Consider the following 14,482-nt stretch of genomic DNA (forward strand, 5'->3'; position numbering starts at 1 on the left):
GTGGACAGCAGGGAGGTCAGTATGCTGTCCTCCTAAAGTTCTTAGCCCACAACTTTCAAAACTTCCTTCCAGGAGGACTTGGAGAATCCCAGTAAGATTCTAACTCAGTCCTCATCCAATGCTGGAGGCCCAAGGGAGAAATCTGGATTCTTTAATTTTTTGAATTACAAACTCCTCCACATCTCAGATGGGAGTCAAGTCATGCACACAAACCCCAACTTTTTACTACAATTTCTATAATAAAAATAAGATATCACTATTTGAAAATGCCAAACAATACAGGAAAAAAAAGTTAAAATTTAAACAAATAAAATGTCCCCTAACCTCCCAGTCATACACCAAAGTTTTTCTGTATCTTTGAGATTTTCTGAACACATACAAGATTGTATGCTCACCTAGTTTCTTCTCTTCTTTTTTCTAGATAGATGAAATTACACACAGGCTATCCTTCCACTTGCTTTTTAAAAACTAACACTGTTCTACAGCGGACCCTCTTCTGCCTTAGAATGAATAGCCCACCTGCAGTCTTTGTCACTTGCAAAATTCTTCAGGCCATGGATGCCCCATATTTTTTATGCAGCTGATGAGCATTTTGCTTGTTCCCAATTTCCTGCTGCCTCTGAAATCACATCCACATGCGTCTTTGTGCCCTTGGGCAAGCACAACTAGAGGAGAAATCCCAGGCAGTGGAATTGCTGGATCAGAGGGTTTGCACATTGAAATTTTGATAGAATCTGTCAAATTACTCTCTGACAAGGTGATACTTATTTGTGCACATAAAGTTTGCAGACAATGTCAGGGATCCCCTAGGAGTGAATAACGTCTAAATCATGACAGCATTTTTGTTTGGTAGCTATCTGCCTGCCCCTACCTCCTGTTTTACAGAAGGTTCCCCAGATGCACACAGGCATGGGTCCCCCAATGTGTCTGGTCCTCCCTGCTGAGTTAGTGGAGACATTCCCTGGTTTCTGCCTGTCCCTTGTCTCTCCCGGGAGCACGTGTGCCCAGCCTGGGGTAACAGGTCGTCCCCCTCCTCCCCTGTCCCCAGGGCAGCGGCTCTTCGGGGAGAGCATCCTAGGGCTGACCCAGGGCTCTGTGTCTGACCTTCTCTCTCGACCCAAACCCTGGCACAAGCTGAGCCTCAAGGGCCGGGAGCCCTTTGTGCGCATGCAGCTGTGGCTCAACGACCCCCACAACGTGGAGAAGCTGAGAGACATGAAGAAGCTGGAGAAGAAAGGTAAGCCCTGGGAACTCTGGGTCTGGCCTCAGGTTTTCCCATTGGAACCGTATCTGGTTCTAACCCAAACAAACCCAGGGTCCCAGTGGTCCAGTCTTAGCCTAGTGTAGGCTGCAAGAAATAGCCATTCCACAGAACGTAAGCCATTAAAATGTTTAATACTTTTCCCCTGAAAGTTCCAATACACCGTCTCTCTCAGCATCCTTCCACAAACCCATAGCCACTCCAGGGTCTCCTGCATATTCCCCAAGCCCCCTCTCTCTCTGATCTCTCCATCCTCTGCATCAGAGTCCTATTACCCCCTTTGCCCATCACCTGGATTCTACGCAACAAAGCACAGAATTAACCCAGCAAATGATAACTCTCCCCTTACAGGACCAGACAAGAAATCGCAGGTTCTTACATTGTCTGATAGGATTTTATCTCCCTGAAAAATTGAACTGGCACTGAGCACCCGCTTTGTGGCCCAGCCAGTCCCATGCTTTGTGTGTAAGGGATTCCTGGGTCTAAGAAAGCTCAAAATCCAGTGGGGAGATAAGATTTGAGGAGTTGGAAAGTTGTCAGCTGGGGCACTAAGTCATGACGAGGGCCCAGGGTCAAGCCAGGCTATAAGTGGATCATGGGGCAGGGCCATCTGGCTGTTGGCATCAGACAGCTGCACAGTTGGGAACTTGTCCTGCCGCTTGCTGGCTGTGTGATCTTGGGCAAGTTACTTCCCTTCTCTGTGTCTCATTCCACTTCATCTGAAAGTAAGAGTCATAGCGTCTACCTCAGGGCACTGGGGTGAGGATTAAATGGGACCCAATACCTTACTTCCTCCATTCGGGGGTGGGCTTCCCCCCCAGCGCACACACATTTTGATGATTTGAGGCTGAGATGCATCATGCAATTACTACGTTCATTTAAAATTAATGTCCTGGAGCCTGGCAGGGGCCAAGGGCGAAAGACTCTGCGCCACTTTCTGCATCTGTACCACTTCCGCACCGAACCCACAGACTCCACAGACGGCTCCAGAAGAACCTGTGAAAACAGGAGAGAAAAATCTTAACACTGTCTTCCCCCTGCCCTCCAAAACACTGGTGAAATAGAGGGACACTTCTGACGATTGAGAATGCTGCAGAACCCCTTCTTTTGAGCACTTCCTGTCTGTGAGGGCAGCCCTCCACACATGTTAACAGTTAGCGTGTTAATGACCAGGTGTGGGCAGGCGAGCATCTCCCGTCTCACGAGGAGGGCGTGGAAGGAGAAAAGGCTGAGGCCGGGCCGGGGTCCCCACGTTTGGGGTGCAGGGGCTCTGAGGACGGCTGGCTGGTGCTCAGTTCAGCCCGAGACCCCTCCTCGGTTCAGGGGAGCCTCTAGTTGGCCCCTCTCAGCCCTCCCTCCCTCCCTCCCTCCCCCGCCCCAGCCTACCTGAAGCGCAGGTACGGTCTCATCAGCACTGGCTCAGACAGTGAGTCTCCAGCCACCCGCTCCGAGTGCCCCAGCCCCTGCCTGCAGCCCCAAGACCTGAGCCTCCTGCAGATCAAGAAGCCCCGAGTGGTGCTGGCCCCCGAAGAGAAGGAGGCGCTGAGGAAGGCCTACCAGCTGGAGCCCTACCCCTCCCAGCAGACCATTGAACTCCTCTCCTTCCAGCTCAACCTCAAGACCAACACCGTCATCAACTGGTTCCACAACTACAGGTAGGGATGGGGAGCAGGGTGCCTGGTGGCCCCTGGGAGGGTGGGCGGGGGCTCAGCCGGCACCTCCTGCTTCCTCATCCCAGGGCCTGGAGGCAGCCCATCATGGCCTCTGGGAAACGAGGTGGCCATATTTCTAGGTGTTTAGCTTTATAACATAGGCAAACTTGGATATAAATTCCAGCTGGACAGTTTTCATCTTGTGCGGCCTGGGCAAGTGACTTCGCCTCCCAGAGCCTCGATCTTCTAACCCATAAAATGAGACTTATAATGGGATCTACTTCATAGAGTTGCCTTGAGGATTCGATGTGGCTAACATACTCACGGAAAATAACCTGGCACGTAGGAGGTGGTAGGTGTTGACATCACTGTCGTCGCTATCTTTATTGTGACTTCACCAGCTTGCTCTGCGTCTGCCTCCACAGAGGGACAGGGGATTGTGTTTGGGGCACAGGCCTGAGGTGCCCTAACTACCCACTGAGTCTCGTGTCAGTGCCCTGGTTTGGGGCTCCTGGCCTTTCCCCCTCCTGAGGTCAAAGGAAACCCTTGTGGCAGCCCCTCAAGCTCCACCCACCTCCGGGAGTGGGTGATCCCTAACAAAAGTGGTGCCTCCTCCCACTCACCAATCCCTCATCTCCTGAGCAACTGACCTGCAGGGGGCTGGGCTGCCTGGGAATTTAGTCCCAGGGCTGCCTCGGGGCACTGACTGGGTACACGGTTCCCAAGGAGACCACAAAAGGACTTCCTGAGAACCCTGAAGAGAAGGCTTGATGTGATTTCAAGGGCCATCCCTCTAAGGCGCTCCCCACCAAGCCTCCTGAGCAAGAAATGTCTCTGATGCCCCTGTGGTGCCAGAGAGGAGAGTCTCTTGATCCCTGAGAGAAGAGGAGGAAGGAGCCTAGAAGGGTAGAACACCTGAAATCTCTCTCCACAACCCAGGCATGGGCATCACACAGACCCGAGTTCAAATCCCACCTCGGCTGTGTGTTATTGGGCAAATCACTGTACCTTTCTGAGTCTCATCCCTATTTTACAGATAAGGAACTTAAAATTTACCCCATAATGCTTTGAATGAATTGAGGATCAAATGAAAAACTACAGGCATAAACACATTGTAAAATATTGCTTATATCTTGCTCAGACCCAGAACCTGCCAAACGGCAGATGATATAGGTCCTTAAAGCCTCACACCCTCCTTCCCTTCCAGACATTCTCTCCCCTCTTGTTTCCCACAGGAACGTGTCCCTCCATTATAATCCAGCATATTCATTTCAGTTAATATTTGTCATGTATGCACGGCGAGCCAGGGTTGGGAGATACAGGGGTTCAAAGCCAGCATCCTTGCTCTTAGAGAGTTTAAAATCACAAACCAGATAATTTCATGACAACCTAATAAATGCTGTGAAAACAAGAAGGAATAAGGAACTAAGGGAAAAGGGAATTCTACCTAGGGAAAATTTAGATAGAGAGGTGGCATTTCAGCTGGGCTTTGAAGGAGTAGAGAGAATTCCACTCCCCAAAAAAACCACTCTCAAAGAGCTATAATTATAGAATACATTGCTTCATTTAGTAAATGATTATTGAGCATCTACTCTGTCCCAAGTACCAAAGAGAATGAGGTAAAGTCCTTGGCATCTCTCACAGACCAGCAGGGATGGTCACTATTAAATGAGTTCTTATAGTAATGTATCATTACACACTGCAGTCAGCTCTGGGAAAAGTGAACAATAGGATGTTTTGGGAAAAAATTACTTGGAAGGACCTGCTATAGATTAGGGAGTCAAGAATTGAAGAAAAAGACTAATTTTTACTATGGTATAAATGACTATTAGCGAGATATTTATATTTGATCCACAGTTTGGAAGTTCTAATGATAAAGCTTCAGGCAAGTGAGCCATCCCCAAAACACCCAGCACTCCCCCGGTCCCAACCAACTCTTCCCTCTAGAGGGAACTAAAGGAGAAGACAGGGTCTCCTGAGAGGTGGGCAAGGCCACCTTTGTGGAAGGATAGGAACTGAGAGACGAAAGTGAACCAGATCACCGCTGATAGTCCCTCCAGGCTCAGGATCCTGGGATGGGGCTGCATGCCCGAGCTGGGCAGGGAGGAGAGTGCAGGCAGACAGCTGGGTGCAGGCCCAAGTGCACTGAGTGCCGGCTATGTGACCACAGCAGTCTCTGTGCCTCCCTGAGCCTTGTCGTCTTTGGTGGTGGGCATGAGACTAGTCTCCCCTGAATAAGGTCATTATGAAAGATAAATAATCTGCAAAAAGTGCTTGGTCCAGCATCTGGCATGTGATAAGCACTAACCATTACGATCTTTATCATTGAAATTTATAAATTTATTTTATATCAGTAACATGTACTTTATTATTATTAAATAATATTAATATAATATATGATGTCATCAATTAAAGAAGGATACAGCATTGAAGATACTTAAAAAGTCCTATCGCTCTATGATCTTGGACGACTGACTTGACCTCTCTGGACCTCGTGCTATTAGGGAAATAATTAATGAAGTTAAACCCATCCTAGCCTTTCCTGCCCTAAAACATAATAAATGAGACCACATTTCCCTCTGACAAAAGGGAGGCCACTGAAGTGAAGAGACGGTGGGTTCTGGACTGGAATTCAGTGTGCCCAGGTTCTGGGCCCAGCTCTGCCTCTGTGCCTTGGTGACCTAGACAAGTTATTCTCTGCTTTTGACTTTGAGAAATGCTCTAGAGCACCACTGTCCAATAGAAATACAACGAAAGCCACATATATAAAATTTTCTAGTAGCCACATTGAAGAAAAATTAAAAAATAAAACTAAACAAAAAGAGATGAAGTTAATGTAATAGTATCCAATCCAGTATTCTTGCCTAGAGAATCCCATGGTCAGAGGAGCCTAGCGGGCTACAGTCCCTAGGGTCGCAAAGAGTCAGACACGACTAAGCACACACTCATATTTTATTTAGCCCAGTATATACAAATGCAGGGCTTCCCTTGTAGCTCAGTCGGGAAAGAATCTGCCTGCAGTACAGGAGACCCAGATTCAATCCCTGGTTTGGGAAGATCCCCTGGAGAAGGAAATGGCAACCCACTCCAGTATCCTTGCCTGGAAAATCTCATGGACACAGGAAGCCGGAGGGCTGCAGTCCATGGGGTCGCAAAGAGTCGGGCACAACTGAGCAACTAACACATTTACAAATGCAACCATTTCAACATGCAGTCAGTATAACAACTGTTAACAATGAGAGAGCTGTGTGTGACCAGTGGCTGCTGCACTAGACGGCACAGGTCTAGACTGTGAGCTTTGGAATCCAACAGTCCTGAGTTCAAGTCCTGGTTCTGCCACTTACTAGCCGTGAAACTGGGGCATATCACCCAGCATCTCTGAGCCTTGTTTCCTCCTGTGAAGTGGGGATGATGATAGCCCACCATTTGGGGTTGCTGAGAGGGCTTACTAGGATGCTGCATGTGAGGAAGCTTATGAGCCCCCCCAGGGAAGTGGGTGGGGTCACAGGGCCACTCACTGGATTTGACTCCAGGGCTAGCTGTCCCCTCCAGCACCTTGCTTACCACCATCTCTGCCCCAGGTCCCGGATGCGCCGGGAGATGTTGGTGGAGGGGACCCAAGAGGAACCAGACCTCGACCCCAGTGGGGGTCCTGGCATCCTGCCACCGGGCCACTGCCACCCAGACCCCACCCCACAGAGCCCCGACTCGGAGGCTGAGGACCAGAAGCCTACGATGAAGGAACTAAAGCTTCAGGAGGCTCCCGAGGAGAGCGTCACCCACCTGACCTCCCAGGACAAGACTCCAGTAAGGATTAAGCAGGAACAGACTGAGGAGGCTGAGGAACAAGCCGACAGCCAGGACTCAAAGGAGCCGGACAAAGGCCAAGGCTCCCCCCGAGAGGTGCATCCTGACCCTCTGGGTGACGACGGACTCCCCAGAGCAGCCCCAGGGCTCCTCCTCCCAGGCGGGACCACCCCAGCTTGCCCCTCCCTGCACCCCCTCCCTGAGAGTGAGGGCAGGGAGCGGCTACACCCGGACCCCCTAAGCTTTAAATCAGCCTCAGAGTCCTCCCGCTGCAGCCTGGAGGTGTCGCTGAACTCGCCCTCAGCCGCCTCCTCTCCGGGCCTCATGATGTCCGTGTCGCCGGTCCCTTCCTCCTCAGCCCCCATCTCCCCATCCCCACCCAGCACCCTCCCTGCCAAGGTGCTGAGTGCCAGCCCCACCGCCGACACAGCCGGGGCCTTGCACCCCAGCACCAAGGTGAACCCCAACTTGCAGCGGCGGCACGAGAAGATGGCCAACCTGAACAGCATCATCTACCGGCTGGAGAGGGCTGCCAATCGGGAGGAGGCCCTGGAGTGGGAGTTCTGAAGGTGGAGGCGAGGGGCGCACCCGGTGGCCATCGACTCCCCCAGACAGGACAGGGCCCCGGAAGGGAGGCGCTCGCGCAGCCATCACCGCGTGGACAGCAGCATTACGGTCCCGCCGTTTTCCGTTGCTGTTGTAATCCGAGCTCTACAAAGTCATGAGTGAGCAGGTAGGGCCGGAGCCCCTGCAGCCTCTTTACAGCTCCCCCTGCTCCAGGGAGCACCATCTTCTCCCTGCTGGCCTCTCTACCAGACGCAGAAGCAAAGTGGAGCCACATTTTCACTTGGAAGCTCCAAACTCTTTTAGAAAAATAAATATTTATAGACCACTTTTAGATATTTTAATAAAGGATCCTTTGGAATTTATTCCCAGCTAATGCTGTTTTGATATTAACAGAGAGTTATAAAATCAGGATGCTGTCACAACTGTTGCGAAGAATACACTGAAGTTGTGTCGTTTTTTTGCCACTAGATGAGATTAAAAGGAGACAATTGTTCAAAGCCATCACAAAACACTATAAGACTGACCAAAATTTAGATAACCTTTGAACTGCGATTTGCTTTTTTTTTTTCCATGTCTGTCTGTGAGACGACAAAACATTGCTACTGCCCTTTCAGAAACCATGTTGAAAAGAGAAAGTCCAAAAGACTCTAAAGGAAAACTTCGATGCCGTGAGGGTGTGTTTCATTCTGGTGGTCTGTCTTGCAACCTTGATAACTCAGAATGTCCTGTGCTGTTGTAAATGTAGAGAAGTGGGCTGTGGCCAACCATCCTCTCTGAGCTGTAACATGGTACAAAACAAACTGCTTACACTCCCTCTCATCAGGAACCTGTGGACCACAGCAGGATCTCCATCTCATCCACCTGTAAGGCAAGACGTGCTTCCAGATCCTTTGGAAAGCCTGGTACGAGGGTGAGAGTTTAGAGGCTGGTGCTTCAACCAGAGTGACGCCATTCCTCAACCTGAATCGTGGCCATAGCACAGGAAGTTTCCCTACTGGCTTTCCAGAGCAAGACTGTGGCTGCCATCTTCCCCTCCTTTTGTTTTAAGAAAATCACAGTGTTGGTCATCCCACAAGCATCCAGCTCAGCACCCCACACCAAAAAATAGATTCATCAGACTAGAGACCCCCAACTCCCCTCTCATCATCTTCCTTCTCAAGTTGACCCTGGTGCTTTCTGGAAAGCATCTGCACCTCCAAGTTTGTGCGGAATGGAGCTCAAAGGTTTGAATTCACTGCAGCATGCCCACCACATCCCAGTCTCCAAGTCCAGCCTCCTGTCTTCTAACACCTGACCTTTTTGAGAACAAAGACTCAGCACCCCCACGCAGAGAAGCCCTCCCTCCAGCGTCTTTATCATCTTGGTTCTTAGGGGGAGAACTCCCAATCTGGATGGACCAGTCCCCATATTGTCACCAACACAGCAGCGCCCCTGTCCTAGCTGTATAACTAGGGTCTCAGTCTCCCCGTCTCTAAAATGGGGCTATCACAGCAGCCATATCAGCTCCATCCAGAATGACAATGAAAAGGTGGTTGTCACGGTGCCAACCCAGTACCAGAGGGAGAGATGGCTGACAAGGATTTCAAGGATGCAGCAAATATCTTGAAACCCAGGCCGGCAAATTCCAGTGAGCAGAAGGGATCAGGTGAGGGCCGTTCAGAAATCTCAACTCTCATGCACCCAGCCCAGGCAGCAGTCTCCACACCAGTCATAAAGAACAACGCAGACCCTGCTGGAAAACCTCCTTTTCCATACACCCAGGCTATGCATTGAAGAGTTTTCCACTGTATACATTTTTATCCAGATGAAGGTATTTTTATATTTTGACAATAGGAAACAGTGACCAATTTTCAGAGTAATCAAATCTGGAACAAATGAAAACATCTCCTTTTAGCCACCACTGCCCTGTCCCCAACTAAGGCAGTCGTGGGAGACACACCACTTTTTACTGTTGAAAGCCACACAACACTGAACTCCAGGCTTACACGCAGACTGCAGTTCTTAAAGGACTAAATCTGGCTTTTATGTGACGGGATTTGGTTCAGCACTTAGCATATAGCCTTTTGAACGTGGAGAATCCTGTTGTGCTTAAAGCTAGCAGACCTGTGAACCACTTTATCAGGTTCACGTCCTGTAACGGCAGACAGAACAAAACCCCGCGAAACCGTTTCTATGAGAGAGTGATGGACTTCGTTTAAATTAAAAAAAAAAAGGAACACGTTCTGTAATAAACGCATCACTCAATACAGAATTGTATAATAATGTCTGGGTGTCCTGTTTGCTTTATTCTGGAGTTGGGGCTGCAGATTGGGGGTCAAATCTGCCCTTGCATGTTTTACAAAATGGTATTTTTAAAAACTCGTTTTTAACACTCATTTGCCACCATTAAAATATGAGGGCTTGTCAGGTAAAAACCATGATTTTTTTTTTTGTATGTATATGTTCTTTTTAAATTTTCATGTAATACTGGGGTGTAGCTGATTAACAGTGTTGTGTTATTTTTAGGTGCACAGCAAAATCAGTATACATGTGTCTATTCTTTTTCAAATTTTCTTCCCACTTAGGTTATTAAGGAGTATTGAGCAGAGTTCCCCATGCTATTCAGTAGGTTCTTGTTGGTTACCTGTTTTAAATATAGCAGTGTGTACATTCAGTCCCAAACTCCCAGTCTCTCTCCCCGCTCCCTTCCCCTCTGGTAATCATAAGTTCATTCGCTAAGTCTGTATGTCTCTGTTTGGTAAATAAGTTCAATTATATCATTTTTTTAGATTCTGCATATAAGTGACACATGTCTTTCTCTGTCTGGCTTGCTTCGTTTAGCATAATAATCTCCAGGTCTGTGCATGTTGCTGCAAATGGCATCATTTCATTCCTTTTTATGGATGAGTAATATTTCATTGTATATATGCGCCACAGTTTCTTTATCTAGTCATCTGTTGGACATTTAGGTTGTTCCCATGTCTTGGCTATTGTAAACAGCATTGCAACAAACACTGGAGTGCTTGTACCCATTTGAACCATGTTTTCTCTAGATATATGCCCAGGAGTGGGATTGCTGGATAATGTGGAAGCTCTGTTTTTTAGTTTCTTAAGGAATCTCCATACCGTTCTTCATAGTGGCTGCACCAGTTTACATTCTCACCAAGAGTGTAGGAAGGTTCCCTTTTCTCCACACTCTCTGCAGCATTTATTGTTTGTAGACTTTTTGATGATGGCCATTCTGACTGGTGTGAGGTGATATCTCCTTGTAGTTTTGATTTGCATTTTCCCAATAATTAGTGACATTGAGTATCTTTTCATGTGCCTGTTGGCCATCTGTATGTCTTCTTTGGAGAAATATCTACTTAGGTCTTCTGCCTATTTTTTGACTGGGTTGTTTGTTTTTCTGATACTGAATTGTATGAGCTGTTTGTAAATTTTGGAAATTAATCCCTTGTTCACAGATATTTCCTCCTGTGGGTTATCTTTTCGTTTTGTTTATGGTTTCCTTTGTTATGCAAAAGCTTTTGAGTTTAATTAGGTCCCATTTGTTTATTTTTGTTTTTATTTCCATTACTCTAGGAGAAAATTCAAAAAAGATATTGCTGTAATTTATGTCAGAGTGTTCTGCCTATGTCTTCTCTTAAGAGTTTTATAGTGTCTGGTCTTACACTTAGGTCTTTGATCCATTTTGAGTTTATCTTTGTGTATAGTGTTAAAGAATGTTCTAATTCCATTAAAACTCGCGGTTACTGGGCCGAGGTTCCAATATGACAACAGCTAGTTGAGGAATGGCTGCCCCTGTTAGGACACGTGAGCATGGTTTGCCTCTGTCTGTACCTGTGCCAGCTGCCTGGGCCCAGTGGACATCTCGGCTGGTGACTATGCTGTGGGCTCCAACAGAGGAAGATGGAAGGACTGGAATCCACTTTCCACTCATTGCAACAGGTGGAAGCTGGTTAGATGCTGGGTCTAGATCTGAGGAGCCAAGACTGTGCCCTGCCCCATTTGGAGGCCACAGGCCATGGCCCTGAGACCAGTCAGTATACCAGCTGTGCCCACCTCAGTGGAGTGTGTGAGTGGCAGGAGATCCGGCTTCCTGATGAAAAAATACCACAAGGGGCTCCCTGGTCACCAACACAGCAGTGCCTGTGTCCTAGCTGTATAACTAGGGCCTCAGTCTCCTCATCTGTAAAATGGGGGTATCACAGCAGCCAACTCAAAAGGTCATTATCAGAAATAACGATGCGTGTAACGCGCATAAGACAGTGCGTGGCACGTAAGGGCTCAGTACTACTTACTGTTTTCATGAGCGGGGGTTGGGTTCCTTCACCCCGTGATGGTGAGTCTCTATGCGTCAAGCTGCAGGAGGTTTGTTATTTTCCTCAACCAGTAATGTCAGGTGAGTTTCCAAAGTAGCACTGAATATTACTCACCCAGGAGGCAAGGGCACGTGGCATCCCAAGACAGACTTTTCCTCTTTGTCTGGAAACCTTCTGATCACCCCAGTTTTTCCACACATCCTTGCAGGGAGAATTAAATGATTAGTGACCTCCCCCTTGGTTAGGATAATTAATTGCTCTGAACTAAAGCGAAGGACAGGCCCCGTGGACACTTTGTTTGTAGCTCTGGAGGTCAGAAGGCAGAAATCCCCACAGTGTGGCAGCAGGGGTGGAGAAGGGGGCAGGGTGGAGGGGGAAGCCTCATCTGATGACACACACACAAGTGACCTGAGAGCCTGTGGGAGTAGGTGCCCTTGGGGTCTGGGAACTAGAGCTCCCTCCAGACAATTAGCTTTGGTGTGGACACTATATCTGCAGTTGCTACCCATCTGGAGTGGAAAATTCAGCAAAAACACAGAATGTGGAATTCTGAACTAAGGACCATGGGAAAGCAGGAGTGGAGAGACCAGGGAGAAATGAGAGGGCAGAGAAGGCCTTGCAGGCAGAGGCAGGTTTAGATCAGGGGACAGGGGAGAGGAGAGAGTTGAGCTGGGGGGCGGTTTGGTGACAGTTCATTCAGGTAATAAGTTTGGATTGAGTACCTGCTGTGTGCTTAGTGCTTAAATGGTGGGAACACCATGAGAGCATGAGTAGTGGGGTCCAGGAAGGCTTCCTGGAGGAGGCATCTCAGCTGACCCCTGAAAGACAACTGGAGTTGGAAGAGAAGCATAAGAGGCGGGCAGAAGGAATAGCTGGCAAGACATGGGACAGGGGATATGGGAAACAAAAGCAAAGGAGGCTGGAATTTGAGGTGAGGATGGAGAGAGGAAGAGGGACAAGGTAAGATCTTGAAGCCCCCCGGGGCATGCTGGGAAATAGGCCTTTCTCTTGAGGGTACTGAGGAGCCGTGGGCAGTATGAGGCGGTGCTATAGTCAGACTTGCACTTCCAGATGGCAGGGCCCACTCCCAGTGCCAGCCTGACCTCAGGTTTCTGCAGCCCTTGTTTCCCACTTCATCTTCCTCTTCCCACCTCCTGTTCCTCCTGGTTGAGCTGCTCCGTTGGGCCAGCAGCCCCACTTCCCATCACCTCCTGGTGAATGAGAAAGCCAGACTGTACCTGGTTGTTTGGCCCATGCAGTTGGCATGACTTTTCTAGAAATCACTCTCAAGGCCAAGAGTTCCACAGCTCAGGTATTGAGTGTGTGCTGCTTCGCAGGTACCCAGAGGGTAGAGCCACCCCTCCAAACCCTGGAGCAGTAGGAACCACCCTTGGCCAATAGTGGAAGGGGTAAAACAGTTAATCTCTTTAATGGTCTGTGACATTCTCCAGCCCCCTAGGGTATGAAAGTGAAAGTGAAGTCGCTCAGTCCTGTCCGACTCTTTGCAACCCCATAGACTGTAGCCTACCAGGCTCCTCAGTCCACGGAATTTTCCAGGCAAGAGTACTGGAGTGGGTTGCCATTTCCTTCTCCAGGGGATCTTCCCAACCCAGGGATCGAACCGGGTCTCCTGCACTGCAGGCAGACACTTTACCGTCTGAGCCACCAGGGAAGCCCTAGGGTATAGTTATTGATAAAAAAGCAATGGCTTTGAAATCATCCTCGCCTGGATTAAACTCTATTATTAGGTGACCTGAGGACCCTTTAATGACTCAGTTTCCTTATCTGCAAAATGGACAGGATCATAATAGTATCTACCTGTATTTGTTGTCTCTTCAGTTCAGTTCAGTCGCTCAGTCGTGTCCAACTCTTTGCGACCCCATGAATCGCAGCACGCCAGGCCTCCCTGTCCATCACCAACTCCCGGAGTTCACTCAGACTCACGTCCATCGAGTCCGTGATGCCATCCAGCCATCTCATCCTCGGTCGTCCCCTCCTCCTCCTGCCCCCAATCCCTCCCAGCATCAGAGTCTTTTCCAGTGAGTCAACTCTTCACATGAGGTGGCCAAAGTACTGGAGTTTCAGCTTTAGCATCATTCCCTCCAAAGAAATCCCAGGGTTGATCTCCTTCAGAATGGACTGGTTGGATCTCCTTGCAGTCCAAGGGACTCTCACATCCATACATGACCACTGGAAAAACCATAGCCTTGACTAGACGGACCTTAGTCGGCAAAGTAATGTCTCTGCTTTTCAATATGCTATCTAGGTTGGTCATAACTTTTCTTCCAAGGAGTAAGTGTCTTTTAATTTCATGGCTGCAGTCACCATCTGCAGTGATTTTGGGGCCCCCCAAAATAAAGTCTGCCACTGTTTCCACTGTTTCCCCATCTATTTCCCATGAAGTGATGGGACCAGATGCCATGATCTTCATTTTCTGAATGTTGAGCTTTAAGCCAACTTTTTCACTCTCCACTTTCACTTTCATCAAGAGGCTTTTAGTTCCTCTTCACTTTCTGCCATAAGGGTGGTGTCATCCGCATATCTGAGGTTATTGATATTTCTCCCGGCAATCTTGGTTCCAGCTTGTGCTTCTTCCGGCCCAGTGTTTCTCATGATGTACTCTGCATGTAAGTTAAATAAGCAGAGTGACAATATACAGCCTTGACGTACTCCTTTTCCTATTTGGAACCAGTCTGTCTATGGCCATACCACCCTGAAGGTGTCCAATCTCCTCTGTTGTCTCTTACTAACAACCAAAACTTAGTGGCTTAAAATAATAAACATTTATCTCCCAGTCTCTGTGGGTCAGGAATTTGGGAGTGGCTTCACTGGGTGGTTTTGGCTCCTTGGTCTCTCCTGAGGTTACATTTAAAGCTTCAGATGGCTGCAGTCAT

At 48.5% G+C, this 14,482-nt stretch overlaps 1 protein-coding gene across 1 annotated transcript in view; it reads left to right on the forward strand.

Annotated features, from left to right (window-relative positions):
- CUX2 (cut like homeobox 2) overlaps positions 1-9,549 on the forward strand; it is a 277,314-nt gene extending 267,765 nt beyond the window's left edge. Inside the window, exons 20-22 of the mRNA XM_040250610.1 lie at positions 1,049-1,237; positions 2,643-2,916; positions 6,495-9,549. Coding sequence (XP_040106544.1) covers positions 1,049-1,237; positions 2,643-2,916; positions 6,495-7,287 — 1,256 coding nt within the window. The 3' untranslated portion in view covers positions 7,288-9,549. The remainder of the gene's footprint in view (positions 1-1,048; positions 1,238-2,642; positions 2,917-6,494) is intronic.
- Positions 9,550-14,482: the final 4,933 nt, after the last annotated feature.

This window comes from Oryx dammah, unplaced genomic scaffold (genome assembly GCF_014754425.2).
Source record: "Oryx dammah isolate SB20612 unplaced genomic scaffold, SCBI_Odam_1.1 HiC_scaffold_12, whole genome shotgun sequence".
NCBI lineage: Eukaryota > Metazoa > Chordata > Mammalia > Artiodactyla > Bovidae > Oryx > Oryx dammah.